General features: G+C 35.0%; 1 protein-coding gene across 1 annotated transcript; it reads right to left on the reverse strand.

Annotated features, from left to right (window-relative positions):
* Positions 1 to 9,260: 9,260 nt before the first annotated feature.
* Positions 9,261 to 13,256, reverse strand: PKIA (cAMP-dependent protein kinase inhibitor alpha; the record flags this gene model as incomplete). The annotated part of the gene is made up of 2 exons (XM_080695335.1): positions 13,085 to 13,256; positions 9,261 to 9,340 (listed from the first exon to the last, which is right to left on the reverse strand). Exons 1-2 carry the CDS (start codon positions 13,233 to 13,235, stop codon positions 9,261 to 9,263), a joined length of 231 nt encoding a protein of 76 aa, XP_080551461.1. The 5' UTR covers positions 13,236 to 13,256.
* Between the last annotated feature and the right edge of the window lie 4,843 nt (positions 13,257 to 18,099).

Here is an 18,099-nt window from a genome sequence, read left to right on the forward strand (position 1 = left end):
ATATTTATTCAAGTACAATTAGAGTAAATGTTTGATTAATCAAAATACCTGCTATAAGAAATTTGGCTTAGGGATAAAATAAAAATAGTTTTCATCGTAATGTTATAAACAAATTTAAAAGTTAGTTTTTAAAATTCAATAGATTAATAAGCATCACCATGTGTCTTGGTACTAGTCAGCATTCTGAAAGTATGTGATACATGGAAAGAACTCCTTTATATTTGTTAAATAAATGAATGAATAAACTTCTGTGCAGTTGGGAACACTACTTTTGAAGAAATAAAGGGTATTTATCATACTTTATGAGTCATTAAGACTATATATACTTCATTTTTCATAATAAAATAACTGTTAGTAACTGATATTTATTCATACTAAGCACCAAGTACTTTCTTGCATACCATATATGTATATTAATTTCAGATATTTAATATTATTCTTAAGGACTATTATTCAACATCTTAAAGAGATACTGCTTTTATTTCTAGTTACAGGTAAGAAATTGAGTTGCAGAGTGGTTAATTGTACAATGCATTTAATTATTAAGGAGTCTGGGGTCTGAGCTTATTGTATTAAAATCTAATACATATTGTGTATGTGTCTATGTGTGCATGTGTGTATATGTGTTTTTGCATTTGTGTGTGTGAATATATATGTATAAATTTCCCCCAAAATCTTACCTAAAATCATCAGTCATTTTGAGTGCCATTGAGTGTCCAGGATGAGAGATCAAGGTGACATTCATATCTGGGGAACTTGTACAAGTTCTGACTTGTGTGGTAGAAGTTGGTACTGATTACCACCTACTACTTCTCTCAGAGCTGATGAATGACTCAGTGGAAACCCATAATAATAGAGGTGAAGACTACTCTTGCCACCTGTGTTATTTCTACATTTATTATTTCTTTCCTATTTTGCCTTATATCCCAAGCCTTCCACAGTATCCAGTGGTCATTTCTATACTTCCAACAAACTGTATTGGACCATACCTCAGGATCTTAGGTATAGAGCTCCTTGTCTTTCTTTTCTCTTTCTCTTACATAAGGCTGAATTATGGCTGAACAGTATGCAGAAAGTAGCAAATAGAAAGATGGACGAAGAATGCTAGAGCTGGAAGAAAGGAGACTGGAGGGAAATTGTTGGTTTTTTTTTTTTTTAGGATCATAAGAATGACTAAGAGATTAAATATGGGAAAAAGTGATCTGTGAGTAGGAGGAGAGGAATATAGATAGACATAATGTAAGTGAGGAAGCTGAAGTAGGAAACTGGTGGAACAGGGCGGGTGGGCTGGGTAGGAGGAAGAGAAGTCAAGAAGGAAGACAGCTGACTTAGGATATTGTCAGATTGAACCACAAAGGGAGAGAACAGATGGTCATGTTTTCCTTTTTTCAACTGTAAGGGCTGTCTTTGCAAAGTCATACTCATTCAAAATACTATTGTATGGGCTGGAAGTATAACAAAGCACTGTTCTGAGAGTAGAGAAATAAATCAACACTGTAAAGCAACTGTAATTCCTACAAATGGTAGCCAAATATTGTAGGCTACTTTATACATGTAACAGTTGTTTACTCAGGACGTATTATAGCATGGGGTTAGAGGATCCAATTTACTTTTATATTTTCACAAGTAGACTGCAGTTAAGATGTGTTTTAGGCACAGTGGCACAGGCTTGTAATTTCAGTACTTAGGAGGCTAAGACAGGAAGATCACAGGCTCGAGGCCAAGCTCAGAAATGTTTTCAGACTTTGTTTTTTAAATAAAATAAAATATAAAATAAAATAAAACAAAATAAAAAAGGCTGGGGGTGTATGTCAGGGGTAGAATGCCTCTGGGTTCAATCCCCAGAACTAAAGAGAAAAGAAAGGAGTATATCTTAATTGATGATTATTTCCTATTTATATCTAGAGAATATACCTATTGAAGACACTAAATTAGAATTTACTTAATAAATATATTGCAAATTACTTTACTCTAGGAATGTAAATAACCAACAGTAATAAAATTTTTTTTTACAGAATTAAGTTTATGGGATCAGAGGATCTGTGTTATAATAAGAAGCATTGGTGCTAAAGTAGAATTATGTACTAAGAAAAAGGGAGTTAACATGAGTCTTATATTAAACACTGTTTAGCAGGAAATTGAAATTTGTGTAACTGGCTTCACATCCATCTGATCTGTTAATGATGAGAAAAGTAGGTGGAAAGTTCAAGAAAGGACAGGAGAGGAAAGGATTAATTCCTGTGATTGTGCAGCTGAGAGGAACAACAGAGATGGAGCCAGCTTGGTGGTCCAGGACGAAATGCAGATGTAGTGTGTTGAAGGATCCAAGCTCTGTTGGGTAGAGAGCCTGTAGAGGATGGATGGGATAGCAGGTGGGTTATGATTTCTGGGGTTTCAGGGTGACCTGAGAAACAGGATGATAGAGCTGCACAGAAGGGCCACCTGCAATAAGAACTTCCTGAGAACAAGAAAAGGATTTTTCTACATTCTTCCTAAGATGCTAGGTAAAAAGTCATTTTTCTTTTGAACTAAATGTTGACAGTAGTGAAATACAGTGTGCCTTTAAAACCTGAGGAGTAAACTAGGGTATCAGTAGAAGTGGATTAAGGACAGTAACAGCTGCTTTGGCAGAGAGAATCTCTGTTGCTTCTTAATTCCCCCCTGATATCTTTTTGTTTTTTTCAGCTACTTCGAGTTCTTAACTTTGAAATCCCTTCTTTGTCTCCTTTCCTCTATATCCCTTAGCCTACCATCAAAAAACACTCAATTTTAGAATTCTTTCATTCCTATGTTGGTCTCCTTGGCACAGGTGCATTAGTGGCTGAGGGTTCTTGTGTGTGGAGAATGCTTTGGTCTCCACACTTTTTTCCCCCTAGAAACTCCAGTTTCATTGATTTTCTAATTCTTCCTCTAGTTCTTAGCTCTCAATTGTTCATTTTGACTGCATACTGATTTTAAATTTGCTTGTGTTTTAATCATTTTCTGGTTTATACACAACAAAAATAACTTTGTCATTGATTACTCATGTACCAATTTTATTTTTACTCCTATCTCTCTAACATGTATAAGTATTTTCTCAATTCCATTTTTAAAAAGTCCTAGAAACCAGATGAGCAAAAATTAAATTTCAAATAGATTGGGACTGAATAAAAATTCCCTTTAAAGATGGGTAAAGTAGTGATGGAAAAAAGCTAGTAATACTGATGGGATAAACTGTGATCCTCATATATTTTAATGTATACTGGGGATAAACTGTGATCCTCATATATTTTAATGTATACTGTTCTATTGTGGAGTTTTCTTCGTCTTTTCTTAATTTTGCTTCTTATTGCATCTTCTAAAGAGACTTAAAATTTAATATATCTTCAGCTCTTATTTTATAATCAATTTGGTGATTTACTGGATTTTCTCTAGGACCATCTGAGAAAGCAGGTTCTGTTTAAGTCCTCACTCCTTAGTTATAGCTATTTTTAAATTACTTTTACCATTAAAACTCATGGTTATGTATTATTTTATAAATTTCAAAGAACATGTGAGATAAAAGAAAACTTCAAAACTCAGTACACTGACAGTCATAATAGTCACATCATCCTACTCAAGTGATGTGTAAAGTGAATCATGGCAGTCAAAAGTGCAAACATGTGTTCTGTTATGAGTTTCCTATATCATTACCTTGGCTAGCCTTATATCTTTGTTTCAGAGTCAAAAAGTACACGGTACTCATTGAGTATTGTTAGATTTACAGTGTCAATTCAATTACTAATTTATTCCAAAGGACAAAATATTAAAAAAAGATTTTAAGACTACATACATATATACCAATGTGCTTTCTTTCTTGAGTGTATAAATGAGTTCCTTATCTATTCATCTGTATTTTATTTAATTACTATCATTGGGGCTTATTGTAATTTTTATTAGAACTCCAATTTATTTAGACTCTTAGAGTATATTTCAGTAAAACATTTTCTTAGAAACTATAGTATATCTTTGTTTAAAGCCTGAAAATACTTTGCTGATAACCTTCCTGGTTGATGTGTTTGGTAAACCAAGAAAATAAGTTATAGCCTCTTTTGGCTAATCTTAGTTTCAAAAAGTTGAAGATAATTCACTCTACAGAATGCTTACATATAACTTTACTAAGGACATTATTTACCTGGATGGCTGGCTTACATGAATTTGCTCACATAATTATTATTATTATTATTTTGCAGGTCTGGGGATGGAACCCAGGGGCATTTGACCTCCAAGCTGCACCCCAGCAGATGGCCTCACTAAGTAGCTGAGGCTGTCTGCGAACTGCGTTCCTACTATTCAGTCTCCCGAATGCTGGGATTCCAAGCTTGTGCCACTACGCCTGGCTGAATTTGCTCACATAACTATATACTGTACTTTGGACATATTTTCTCTTTAAATCATATCAAATCTGTTTGTGTAATGTATATGTAACAAACTTTTAGATTTTAAAATAGTCTATTGTAAAAATCAAGTTGAGAAATAAAAATTTTATATTCTGCAATGCAATATTTTTGCACTATTTTCAACTATCAACTTTATGTTTGAATTGAATCTTTCTCTCATTGATCTCTGTGTCAATTCTCTCTTGACTATATTGTGATCTTCAAGAGGATAGACATCATTCATTTGCAAACATTTATTGAGTGTCTAATAGTGAAGATACAAAGATGAATAAAGGGACTGCTGCTTTCCAACATCTCAACTCTAGCTGGAGTTAAATGCATGCATACACGTAGATATTATATAGAGAAATACACTTTCAGATAAAGTGTTGGGAACAAGGAGTAGGAAACAGGTAATTCCTAGGGTGGGGTTTAGGAATGGGGTACAAGTCAAAAAGGCTCTAGAGAAAGGGATGCACTGGAATAGAGTTGGAAAGAATCAGTGAGAATTTGTCAGCAAGTAATAAGAAGGAGATTTTAAGAATGGTAAAAGTGAACATGGAACAATTAGTTATATAAAAATAAATGTATTTTATCAAAAACGTTTGTCTTGATAAACATGAGAATTTTTAATTAAGGGACTGAATTATCAAACTTTATCAGATTTATGTATTAGAATATTTTCTCAGACTTCATCAAATTTATGTTTAGAAAGATACATCTAGTTTCAAGATGAATAGGAGTTCCAGATGAGACAGGTCTAGAAGAGTAGATCATTGCCTTGTTAGATATGATGATTTACAGGGTTGAAGTGCAGACAGAAAGAAATGGACAAAGAAATAATTATGATTGTTTATTTGGAAGTGTGGTGGTAGGTCAGTACTTGGGAGGCTGAAACAGAAAGATCAAAGGTTTGCAGCCAGCCTCAGCAACTTAGTGAGGCCCTCTGCCACTTAGTAAGACCATGTTTAAAAATAAATAAAATAAAATAGGGCTGGGGGTGTAGCTTAGAGGTAGAATGCTCCTGGATTCAATCTCCATGACAGAGGAAAAAAATGTGGGGACTCAATGCTATAAACTATCCTCTTACAACTGCTTTCATAGTGTCCCAGATATTATGAAAAGTTTTGTCTTCCTTTTCATTTGATTCTGAGAATCCTATTTGTGTTGTGAAAGCTTTCAGAGAATTCTGAAATTTTGATAGACACCAGTCTTCTCCTGAATGGTAATGACCTCCCTGCAAGTAAGCAGGTAAGAACCTTTGGTGTGATCCTGGGACTGTACATCTAGGAGATGGCATAGTTTTGGTAGATGACTAAGTCCAAGAAGCAGGCTACTAGAATGGAATGGAGATGAAAATTATCAGAGTATAACCCAGAAAAGTGAATCTAGAGGGCTAGGTATGTCCAATGCAGGATAGCTGAGGCTTTGGTTTCCTCTTTTATCACCCACAGCACTTTCTTCAGCACCAAGTATATTGTATGCGGTCAATAAATACTCTTAATAGACTGGGTACATTTCAGAAAAATGTGTTGCTTTTAATATCAATTATGTGAGCATGCAACATTGCTAAGTACAAAAGTCATACAAGCTCACAAATAACTTCAAAGACTGCCACTCTTCAAAGGACAATTTAGGGCCTATGAAGACATCACAAGTTACAGATCCTTTCCTGTTTTTCATTTGATTACTATATTTTCTCTTGTCTGAGGTTTTACTAAGAAGTTCTGCTGCCTGGCAGTTGTATTTATTTACCCATTATAGCTTCTCTAAGCAGAAATATCAATATAATTCATCAAAATGGTGCACTGCCATCAGGTCTGAGTAAAACTCAGGTGTAGGGCGTTTACAATTTGCTGCTCTGGGGGGTAATACCAAAAAATTAGAGAATGTTATTTACATTATTGATTGGAAAAAGATTTCTATTAATTTAAGATGAAAATATGTTGGCATAAAATGGTTATATTTGGTAAAAGGTAAATTTGACAAGTTCACACTTACTGCAAATGAATAAAAAACCTGAAATCTTCATGTTTCCACATAATTAAACAAAATGAGTAAGTAGCACAGAACATAAGAAATTTAAACAATGCTGTTTATAGACCACACACCAGAAATATATCTCCTAGGAATGATACCCTTGAAGCTATAATTGAATATTTTAATACACTTTCTAGGACCTACTTAGATCTGTGTTATTACCCATCTAAATAACCTTAAGAAAAGCAATTCCTCTTCCTGGAATTCAGTTTCACCCTTTAAAATATGAAGGTGGAGCAAGTCTATCTCTAGAAATTTCCTTACAGATAAACCCTATTCTGTTTTATGTCATAGTTTTATGGCATGTGAAATAGAAAGCTACTTGGAAACAAACAACTCAAATTTTAATTCCATCATTTATTAGATTTTTAAGATTGGCAGTTATATTTTATTGAATAGCTAATATGGGAATGGAATAAAGATTTTACTCTAGTTGGATTGTTTGAGGATTCAATGGAACAATATGTGCTTGCAAACAAATTTGTATAGGGGTAGTTGGTTAATAAACATCTGGTACCAATTTTAAATAATTGCTTTATATTCCTACCTGTTTTTCTCCTTATTCAGATCCATGCAAATAAAATACATTAAAATAAAATTTTGAGGTACTGTGCACTTTTGCTAAGCAAAATTTATAGGATATGGATGGTTTGCAAAGTCATTTTTTAACATTTTATTTTAGTTTGGGAATGTCTCTGGGGTTTAAATATAGCAGACAAAATAGCAGTAAGTGGCCAAACTAAATGAAAAGCTCCATATGACTTTGTAATTTAGCACTATTTATATATTCAAAGACAAGCATGGCACCACATGCATTACTAATAGTATATCACCTAGGAATATAAATTTTCCACATATACTCAGCACTGGTTTTAAGGTTTACAAAATTACATGAAATCAATTCAAATTGTACAACTTTAAGAAAGAAGACAACTTTAGATTCACAAGAAAGCTATCAGGATAGTAAATGAGGATATCAGAAACTAATTATATGGGTTGGATGTTGGAAAAACACTACCAGAGATTGTCTAAAATAGCCCCAGGGACTTGACTTCACACTTGTGAGTCCATTAATTGATGGATTTGTTTAAATTTTCAATAGATATTTTGGACTCTGATAGTTTGAATGGAAGGAAGTAATCTAAACTATAATCTATCCGTTTTCTGCTCTCAGAAAGAATCAAATTGTTAACTGTGTGTGTGTGTGTGTGTGTGTGTGTGTGTGTGTGTGTAAATATCTGCTTGATGACCAAAGAAGACTTTTGTCCTCATCCCAGGCAGTGAAAAGTACTGTAAAAAAAGAAGTGAGCAAACTTGCCTTTCATACTGTTTGTAGCTTTAGAGAAAGGCTGAGTTCCTGCAAGCCCTCAAGGACAGCTAAGTGGGCTCTTTATTGTAAAGAGACTTCCTGCTATCTGCTATTTGTCTAGTAATTCATGAACCATTGGCATATTTCTGGTTTCATATTTATTACCACTGACAAATGATTTCATAATACTGACCAGAGAGATCACACAGCTCACAAAACTTTTCATAAAAGAACCATGATGTCAAAATACAACATAGGCCGTAAATAGTTATTAGTGAAAAATTTGTTAGTTTTGAATATTGATAATTACTGTATCAGAATGCAGTTCACACTAATTATTAGTAAAAGATTACAAACATTAAAAAGTGCTTAATAATATTTGAATTTGATAGGGCTGAGAAAGGACATTAAAACCACAACACAAGTGCTTTACTTTTGTGATTGGTGTCCACATGATTGCAAAGAGATCACTTTCTTCATCTTTTTCAGCCTGATGGAGACAAGTTCTTCTCCAAATTTAAATAATAGCATACAACATTATGAGAACTTTGATTCCATAGGTCAAGATATATCTAGATTTTAGTATTATCGTGCCTTTTTTTATTCTACCTTCTCCGTTCCTCAAGATTCTCATAACTAAAAATAAAAACATTAGTTGGGAGAAGTTCCCTACTTGAGAAGAAAGGGAACAAAACTGACAGATTGAATTCCAGTCTGTGCAGACACCAAACAGACTGATTCAGTTAATATTCACATTGATGGATATTTTCAAATGCATGTATAATAAAGCAAAGGAGTATTGATGAATCCATTATAATTTGATTCATCAGTATACAATGATTAAAAGGAAAGATGACACTTTAAAAAGGAGTGTTCTGTCCTGTGCACACCACCACACTATGAAAAAAAAAAAACCCAGGCAGCCCTTTTAAAAATGAGTGTTATAAAAATTCACAGTAATGTACAACATGTTTTTCATAAGCAATCCAAGAAGGGGGCAGTGCTGAGCATCTATATTGTACAATACAAAACAGTGTAAATAACACAGCAGTACACACAAATACATAATGCTAAAAACAGTACTTTCTTGATGGTTCTTTTACTGGGTGAATTCTTGAACCAGAGATATTTAAACTCTGGGGTTCAACCAACCCTTCGCAATTAGACACAATTAAATCCTCTGACATTGTGAGGGGCCAGATGCTACAGGAATCATCATCTAGGTCAATGCTACTCTCTACAAGCATTTCATCACATGGTCAAGTGAAAGGATCCATACAAACGTGGCATCCAAACACAAGCCACATGACTTCAACCATTGCTACTGACAGAGGCAGAGAAAAGTCTGTCTGCAGCCACAGCTTCTGCCCCCATTTTAAACACAACGAGCAGGTTCCTGTGACGCAGCACAGCCATTTTCTTTTTCCCCTTTACACTCCTGGAAACAAATGCCTTCCAGCAAGGCCTGGAGATTTGCCACATCATCAGGTGTGGTTGAAGGTCAAAGTGGGATGTTAGCTGTCAGATTTTGCTGCTTCCCCCTGGGCTTCCCCACTTTGTTCCGTAGAATTTCGCTGCGTGTCATCTTCGCCTTCTGTAAGAAAAAGCGAAAACAGGATAAAAGCAAAATATAAACTACTGCTTTTATGTACTATCTTTCAATATATTATATTGGAAACTTGTGACACATTCAACAAGTTTGAAATCCTCATATAGACAAGTGTATTGTCGTGGAAGGTAGTTTACCATGAATTGTAGCACACATTTTCAAAGCCTAGCCTCTTCTGAGAAGTTAGGGTGGCGCGACTCAAAATCAAAATAACAGTTGAATTTTTTAGAGTGGATGGTGATTAGCTAGGATTTAGAAAAATGGTTAGGATATCTTATGGCCAGCTCAGAACGCTTAAGGTTAGTTTTACAGGTTGCAGAACCAGTAGTGTCTTTAAACAGAAACCAGAGAAGAAAGCATATCTACCTGTGTATGTTTGACTGTCACATTTGGAGAGGTATTTAAAAATTACATTTTCCGCTGGGTGTGGTGGCGCACGCTTGTAATCCAAGCATTCGGGAGGCTGAGACCTGGTGGATCACGGTTCGCAGACAGCCTCAGCTACTTAGTGAGGCCCTCTGCAACTCAGTGAGACCCGGTTTCAAAATAAAGAATAAAAAAAATAGGGCAGGGGGTGTAGCTCGGAGGTCAAATGCCCCTGGGTTCCATCCCCAGACCCGCAAAAAAAAAATTACATTTTCCATTATTTATAGTAAATAAAATAACCCAGCTGAGTTTTCAGAGGTCCTAGACATTCAAATGAAAAGTAATAGTGGAAAATGAAAAGACATATTATGTCAGTTGATTTGTTTCTTGTCTTGTGGTCTCTGGCTTGCCCTTAGAAAACATATTCCCAATTTCAATAAAACAGCCCTCATAAGTGTACCCACATCAGCAATCTTAGCAGATACTAAAATTGAACAATGCTTTCACTTCATAGTAGGTTACTTACCCTGAGTGCACGCTATAATCAATCCTTGACTAAAAGATTCAAATACTTGAATGTGTCATTTGGTTACTGGGCAACCAATATGGCTTGCGGGACAAATTACTTGGAGTGTTGCAATGACATAAGTTATATCAGTGTTTGCTAAGAATTTGTTATTAATAATTCAATGGATGGAGTAAGTGAACTATCCCATTTTTTGGACTATAATCTTAAAAGACAATTTATCCTTTACTCTTAGAATGTACGCAAAAATCATTTCAGCAGCTGAAGCGACATTGAGTCTTTAGGAAAATAAAAGCAATTTTACATAAAAATCATATCCTATTCTTAAGCCATACCAAGGATATGACCAAGCATTTGATTATCATTTCATACACTATTTTTATTATTAATGAACAGGCTTTCAAGATGTGCAGATAGCCTGAAGCTGAGATGTGTGGATTAACATACAGCAACAAGTTGATAAACAGGAGATGCGTTTGGTAACCAAAAGAATGAAACCAAGTCAGGGGAGATGTAAGACAATTCAATATATAAGGATTAGTGTGTATAAAATACAATATGAGAAACTTGACTTCCCTGAGGATTGAAGCTTTCTAGGTGTCAGGGAATACTATTTAGGGCTCAGCATTAGGCTGTCAGCAGAACTATGACCAAACAGATGCTCATTAACAAATCAAGGTAAACAGGGGGCAGCGATATTATTGAGTATAAAATAAAAGGAAAAAAACTAGAAGTTACAAAAGAATTCTTACAATTCTCAGTGATGTTAAATTTGCCATTACAACTTGTCATTTAAAAAATATTTTACATTTTCATATTGTAAAGTTATTATTTGTAGTTCTTTGTACTTGGAATGATACAAATGTCAGTGCTGTTTATAGTTTTGTCTAGATACGGACTTTATAATTTGAAGAAAAATAGAAAATTTTGTAAGCCTAGAGAATTACAATGAACATTGAGCAATGTTTAGAAAGAAAGGTATTTGGTCTCACAAAGATATTTGAGTTATCTTTAGGATTATATAATTATAATATGCTTAATATAAAATAGAAAATCCTATATACATGCATTAATATAACATAACACTTGTTATTTAAATTATGGATAATTTATATAATTTTAATTTATAATAATTTAAATAATACTGTATTTTTGTATAAGAAAGGTCTTTAAGCTAACAATTCTCAAAGTCAGGGAAATTAGAAAAAGAAAAAATTAAATTATACCAGGAATAAAATAGTTTAAATATTAAGGGTGGTTTAACTTAATGAACATTATTTAGAACAGCATGTTCATGTAGAATTAAAATATTCACCATATTTTTAAGATGAACAAATTTTCAAAAACAAAGAAAAAAAGTATTCATTTTATGATACCAAATTAAAATAATTTCCTGTAGTCCTTCTTAGAACTGCTTTGAATGATAACTATGGTTAGTAATAATAGATGTTATGGTTTGGGATTAGAAAGTCCACCAAAATGCGATGTGTTGAAAGCAGGGTCCCCAGTGCAGGAAGATTCGGCGCTAGGGCATGGCTTAAGGAGGTGAGTCACTGAGGCCATGGTCTCGGGGACTGTGTGTCCCTAGTCCCTTGTCTCCCATCTGTGCTTCCAGCTGCCATGACTTTTCTCTGCCTTGTGGCTTGACACTGTGGTTTCTGCATTGGGACTGAACCTCTAATATTATGAGCCAAATAAATCTTTCCTCTTCTAAGTTGTGCTTATATATTTTGGTCACAGTGATTGAAAATCTAACTGCAACAGCAGAGAATCAACCAAACCTAAAATCTACAGATCTTTATATTCTAAAGTGGTGAGGTTAAAGTTTCATTATTAATCTGGAATTGAAAAAGACGAACCTGTAACCTACTGATCTTTAGCCATTAAATCAAATTTGTATTTTAGGTACTGTTGCTGAATTGTTTTATTAACACCTGTATGATCTAACTCAGTTTTCTAATAACCTGAAGACTTTGTTAAATAAATTATGACAGTGGAGACTTACTGGATATTACAAGTGGAGTCAGAAACTGCTAAATGTAGTTTACATACAGAACCCTATGGTGCCTTAAGCATTTGTTTCCCTTTAAATATTATATTTTGCACACGTCTTCTCAAGTAAGCACATTCACTTTTGATATTTGCAAAAGCTACAGATGGAGAAACTGTCAGGGGACTTACTGTAGAATTCAGAAATAAGGCTTCAAGTATTTTAATGTATTAAACTTGTTTTTCTTATTCATTGGTGAAGTCAGACTTCTTGAAAAAGAATTTAAGAACTAGCAATAAGGCCTCCTTTTTTATAAAACGATTTCACTATGAAATAAAAACTAAAAGACCCTTTTACTTAAGAGTTACTTATGTAACAAAACTATTTTATTTCTATCTTCCATAAAGTTGGTCCTGGATACGTTTTTTCTTCTGAAATGTTTCTTAGGGCTGAGGCCCATCAGACTCACAGTGAATGTTCTTAAATATCTACCTATTAAATGTTAGGGTCAGTATGATTGATATTAGGAGCTCCAACTTTGTCAAACATCCTACCTAAGTAATGTCAGAGCTTTTATAGAGATAAGTATTTTTTAAAACTAGATATTTATTAATTACATTAATAAAATTATATTAAGGACTCTTGCATTTGAGTGGTAAAATCTGTAAAATAATTGGAAAAAATAGAGTCAGTAGAAAGTACATGTCAATTTTCATCTTGTCTGAGACTGTTTACACCTCTTTCTGTTAGGTAACTTTCAAGGGTGACTTTTCATGCCTCTATCCTATTTATGAAATGCTGAAAATTATTACACTTACATGGAGAGATATATTATCAAATGACTCACCTGTCTTGTTGATATCAAGACCTGCTAATTTCAAGGCTAATTCATTGCTGTTACCACTTGCAGAGGAAACCAGGATGTCATGGATTGCATTTCTTCTGCCAGTTCTTCCTGAAGCAATAAAATCTGCATATGTAGTTTCCACATCAGTCATTGCTAACAAATATCCACATAGCAGGGACTGTAAAAGGAAGAAAAATTCATAAGTGAGTGTACTGTTAGTGATGGTAAACATTTCACAAAGATACTTATTAAACTGTTGGTCTACAACTTGAATGTGGAACAGTGGATATGTTTACCTGTTCACAAAGCAAGCAGTGCTTCCATTCTTGTCCTAAGTATTTAGTACAAAGCGCAGGGAACTTTTTTGTGTGCAGGGCTTCATACTAAATAATTAGGCTTCAAGGATCATATGTTCTTGATTCTGACTACTCAACTTATCCTTATAGTGTAAAGCAGCTAAAGACAATAAATTAAACAAAAGTAAGAAATATGCTCTATTAAATAAAACAAACAGACAGAAGGGCAGATTTAGCCTGCATGCCATAGTTTGTTGACACCTGGTATAGATAATAAGATTTACTTTACCTAATGACATTTTAATCAGTCTTAAACTCCAGAGAGAAGAGTTTGAGATCAGATGTGTTTGTATGTGTAGGGAGGAGGGCTAAGTTGAAGTGGTCCAACCTAAGCATAAGTAGTAATCAAGTGCACTGCTCACAGAGTTTAAGAATATTAAAGAAATTGACCAAAATTAGTGTGCTTTATATTATCACCATGTACCAACAACTCCAAATACACTGCAAATAATTAAATACTGCTTCAGTCCAGAAGACAATTCAGTCCAGAAGACAATTCCTCGGCCTCTGGCAAGTCATTGTTAGGGGAAAAAAGCAAAATTTCTCTTATTTACTTATTTATTCATTGTAATGGAGATTGAACCCAGGGACATTCTACCTCTGAGCTACACTCCTATCTTTTTTTAAAATTTTTTTTAAAACAGGGTCTCACTAGCTTTCTGAGAGTCTTACTAAGTTGTTGAAGCTGGCCTTGAGCCTGTGATCCTCCTATTTTAGCCTCCCAAGTATTGACATTACAGGTACGAGCCACCTGTTTGCTGGGCTAACAAAATTTCTTAACTGAATCCTTGAAATAACTTTGAATTTGCATAATTTATAAAAGCAAGTTTTCCCAAACAACCTTGATGACACATATACTTAAAGACTGCTGAAGTTGGTATACTGGTGTCCCTCAAAGATCAATGCATCAATGGCCTGGTCCCAGCCTATAGCACTAATGGGAGGGGGTGTAACCTTTAGAGGTAGGACTTTGTGGAAAGAAGTTAGGTCCTTGGGGGCATGTCCTAGAAGAGGATATTAGGATGCCAGCCCTCCCTCCTCCTCTCTTTGCCTCCCTAGCAGCCTCCTCTAACACAGGCCCCCACCATGATGTACTGCCTCACCGCACACCCCAAACCAATGGAAACAACCCACCATGGACCAAAACCTCTGAAATCATGACCCAGAATAACTCTTTTATCCTTATAAGTTGTTTATCTCAAGTAGTTTGTCACAGCAAAATGCCTGGAACTTAGGTGCTGGTCCTTTCTTTGCCATTAAGTCAAGGAGTGAATTGCAGAAAAGCACTTAACCTTTTTCTTCTTACTTTATTAATTAGGAAAGTGAAGCAGCTGGATACGGTGATCAGTGCTGTCATTTAAAGTGATGGTATTGAAACAATGACTACTCAAAACAACCTAATTCCTCAAATCCTGAATTTAGAAATTCTATCTTCTGGGCTGTAGCCACCTTTCCTTTTTTTCTTACTCTTGCACTTAATGGATCAACTCTTCACACTGATTCCATCTTTAGTTCCTAGAATGTTTTATTTTAGCATCCTCTAGGTCCAGTGCTATGTGAATCAGTTCATTGCCAGTTCCTGTAGCTTCTTACGAGCATCAAGAAGTGCCTTTGATCTAGTGTCAGTACTGCCTTCCTACCTACTCCTCACTGCTGGGAAGACACCACAGTGCACACTCTCTGATCTCACTACCGGTGGCTGTTTCCAAAAAAAGGTCTCAAAATTGTGCCAACTGGCTCAAGTAGGAATTTCTACCTCTATTATTAGTATACACGCAGTTGTGCAGAAATTCTTTTGTTCACCTCTAGTTGACTCTTTCTTCCTCGTGTTATTCTCTGTGGGCAGGATTCCCAGTCCACACACAAGAGCACCTGCCTTAACAGATGTCTCTGAATTTTGCTTCTCTGAGCAGGACCTTTGCTGTTAAGTTCCCTTAAAGTTCTCCCTTTTACAAACAATATTTTTTATGTGTTTTCTTCCTTTTCTGGATGAATTAGCCTCTTTCTTTTTAGAACATGCTATTTATTTCATTTCTTTCCATTTCTAATGCCATTCATTACTTTTCATTATTAACATGATGTACCATGTTGGAGCATATATTTTTATTTATCACTCTCTTTTGATATTCCTATCTAATCACTTGCTAAGTTATGTTAGTATTGATGGCGTTCATATTTATATAACATTGACAGTTTATACTGCAGGATGTGCTTTCATTCTCTAGTTCCTCTATGCTCCAGTCTATAAAAAATGCTACTACTAAGAAAGGTCACCTTAAGACCTTTCTCAAATCCTCCACAGTCTAACCTACACTCTACAGAACACATTCTGATGTGTGTATGTGTATGTATGTATGTGTGTGGTACTGGGAATTGAGCCCAGGGGCATTTTACCTCTGAGCTACAACCTCCAACCTGCAATTCTCCTGTCTCAGCCTCCCAAGTACTGAGATTATAGGCATACACAACCACACATGGTGACATTCTGAATATTTCAACAATTCTTTTGAGGCCGTCCATGATCTTGTTAGAATCTACTTTTGCTGACTTAATTCTGCTCACTAGCTCTCATGCTCGGCGCATTGTGGAACAAGGCACAATATTTTTCCAGAGTTTCTCTGCTGGTTCATTTGCTCGAGTCCATTCCTCTCTCTAGAATCCTTTTCCTCAACAAACTTGTTCATCACAATGGAAATTTAGCCAAAATCCATCGTCTCATTTCCCACTTTTGCCTATTCTTCAGCTAATACTCGGTGGGCCTGGTTTTCACACTTATGCTTTCCTCTTCTTATAGACCGATTTCAGGCTCTGGGAAGACAGGAATTGCATTTTGCTGATAATATAACCACATTCAATTTCTAGCAGAGTTCAGTGCAAACAGAGCTAAATAAAAATACACTGAAGAGAGTTGACAAATGAGAATGAAAGATACTACTCACTTTTCATCAGGAGCCACAGAAAAATTCCTCTGGTTCTTGATTGTACTAAATCTCTAAATCCTATAAATTTATCTACTTCAATCTAAGAGGTATTTTTTTTTTTATTTTACAGGTGAAAAATCTAAAGACCAGATAGTTCAAGTGATAGGCCCATCTTCACATAATTAAGTGCCTAAACTTGGGTCTTCAAAGTTCCAGCCATTTTTTTTTCCTTCTATTTTACCAGGTGGCCTCCCTGAGTAAATAGAAGTTTAGATAAAATTTTGGACCTTGGAAGAATTCATTGCTATTAGTTGTAAAGATAGTTTCATTATCTACATCACCAATGACGAACACAGTATTTAGAATCTATTTTACTTTAAAGGTTTAGAATTAAACATTCACATCAGCCTATTAAATATATCTCATAGCCGGGCGTGGTGGAGCACGCTTGTAATCCCCGCGCTTGGGAGGCGGAGACAGGAGGATCGCGCAGGTTCGAAGCCAGCGGTGCTGGCGTAAGAGACCCTGTTTTAAAAATACAAAATAGGTCTGGGAGTGTAGCCCGGAGGAAGAAGGGCTTCCAGGAACCCCAGTACCACCAAAAAAAAAAAAAAAAAAATATATATATATATATATATATATATATATATATCTCATAAATGTTTAAAGGGAGGCAAAGTTAGAAAATCTGGCTTTCCACAATAATTTTCACTATAAGTCACTTTCTATAACTTTTATTTAATTTTTTAAAAGTTTGATAAATTATATTTTTAATATGTTTTTATGGCACATTATAGTCTCACATCATAATATAAATTATGTTGATGATGACTTATATGCACATAGCACCTGGTAACATGGGTTTAAAAAAATAGCATCACTATTATGTCTTATCTGGTAACAATGTAATTAAGTACAAAAAATAATTATTTTTCAAATGAAGAGAATATGTTTTAGAAATTTTTTTTTTTTGTGTGTGTGTGTGGTACTGGGGTTCCTGGAAGCCTTTTTACCTCCGGGCTACACTCCCAGACCTATTTTTACATTTTAATTTGGAAACAGGGTCTCTTAAACCAGCACGGCTGGCCTTGAACCTGTGCTATCCTCCTGTCTCTGCCTCCCAGGGGGGTAGGGGGGGGGATTACAAGCATGAGCCACCACGCCCGGCTCTGTTTCAGAGATTTTTAATGACTGCTAAATCATACACAGAAGCATGCCTTAGGTTCAGGTCTTATTTGATTATAAAGGTCCATGTTTTTTGACCATATTATTTTTCCATATGGACTTAGAATTATACATGTTTATGTGGGGCTTAGTTCACTTTGCTGATAATGCATTTAAGAAAATTTGAAGTATGAAGAATGAAGCAGAAGAAAGTCATAATTTTTTCCATGAAAAGATATGAATTAAGAGGGTGTACTGTGTTACGCTCTAGATATTTGAGGATGTTAAATTTTAAATTATTTTGGTGACAATTCTGTCTACTTAAATAAAAGCCGACAACTTACTTTAAAGTTTTACTTAGTGTGTTCTAAATAATGAACATGTGCATGGAGAAGCAAGGTTCGAGGACAGCCTCAGCTACTTAGTGAGGCCCTCTGCAACTCAGTGAGACCCGGTTTCAAAATAAAGAATAAAAAATAGGCCTGGGGGTGTAGCTCAGAGGCCAAATGCCCCTGGGTTCCATCCACATTCCCACTAAAAAAAAAAAAAAAAAAAAAAAAAAAAAAAAAAAAAA

This window comes from Muscardinus avellanarius (assembly GCF_963383645.1).
Source record: "Muscardinus avellanarius genome assembly, chromosome: 4".
NCBI lineage: Eukaryota > Metazoa > Chordata > Mammalia > Rodentia > Gliridae > Muscardinus > Muscardinus avellanarius.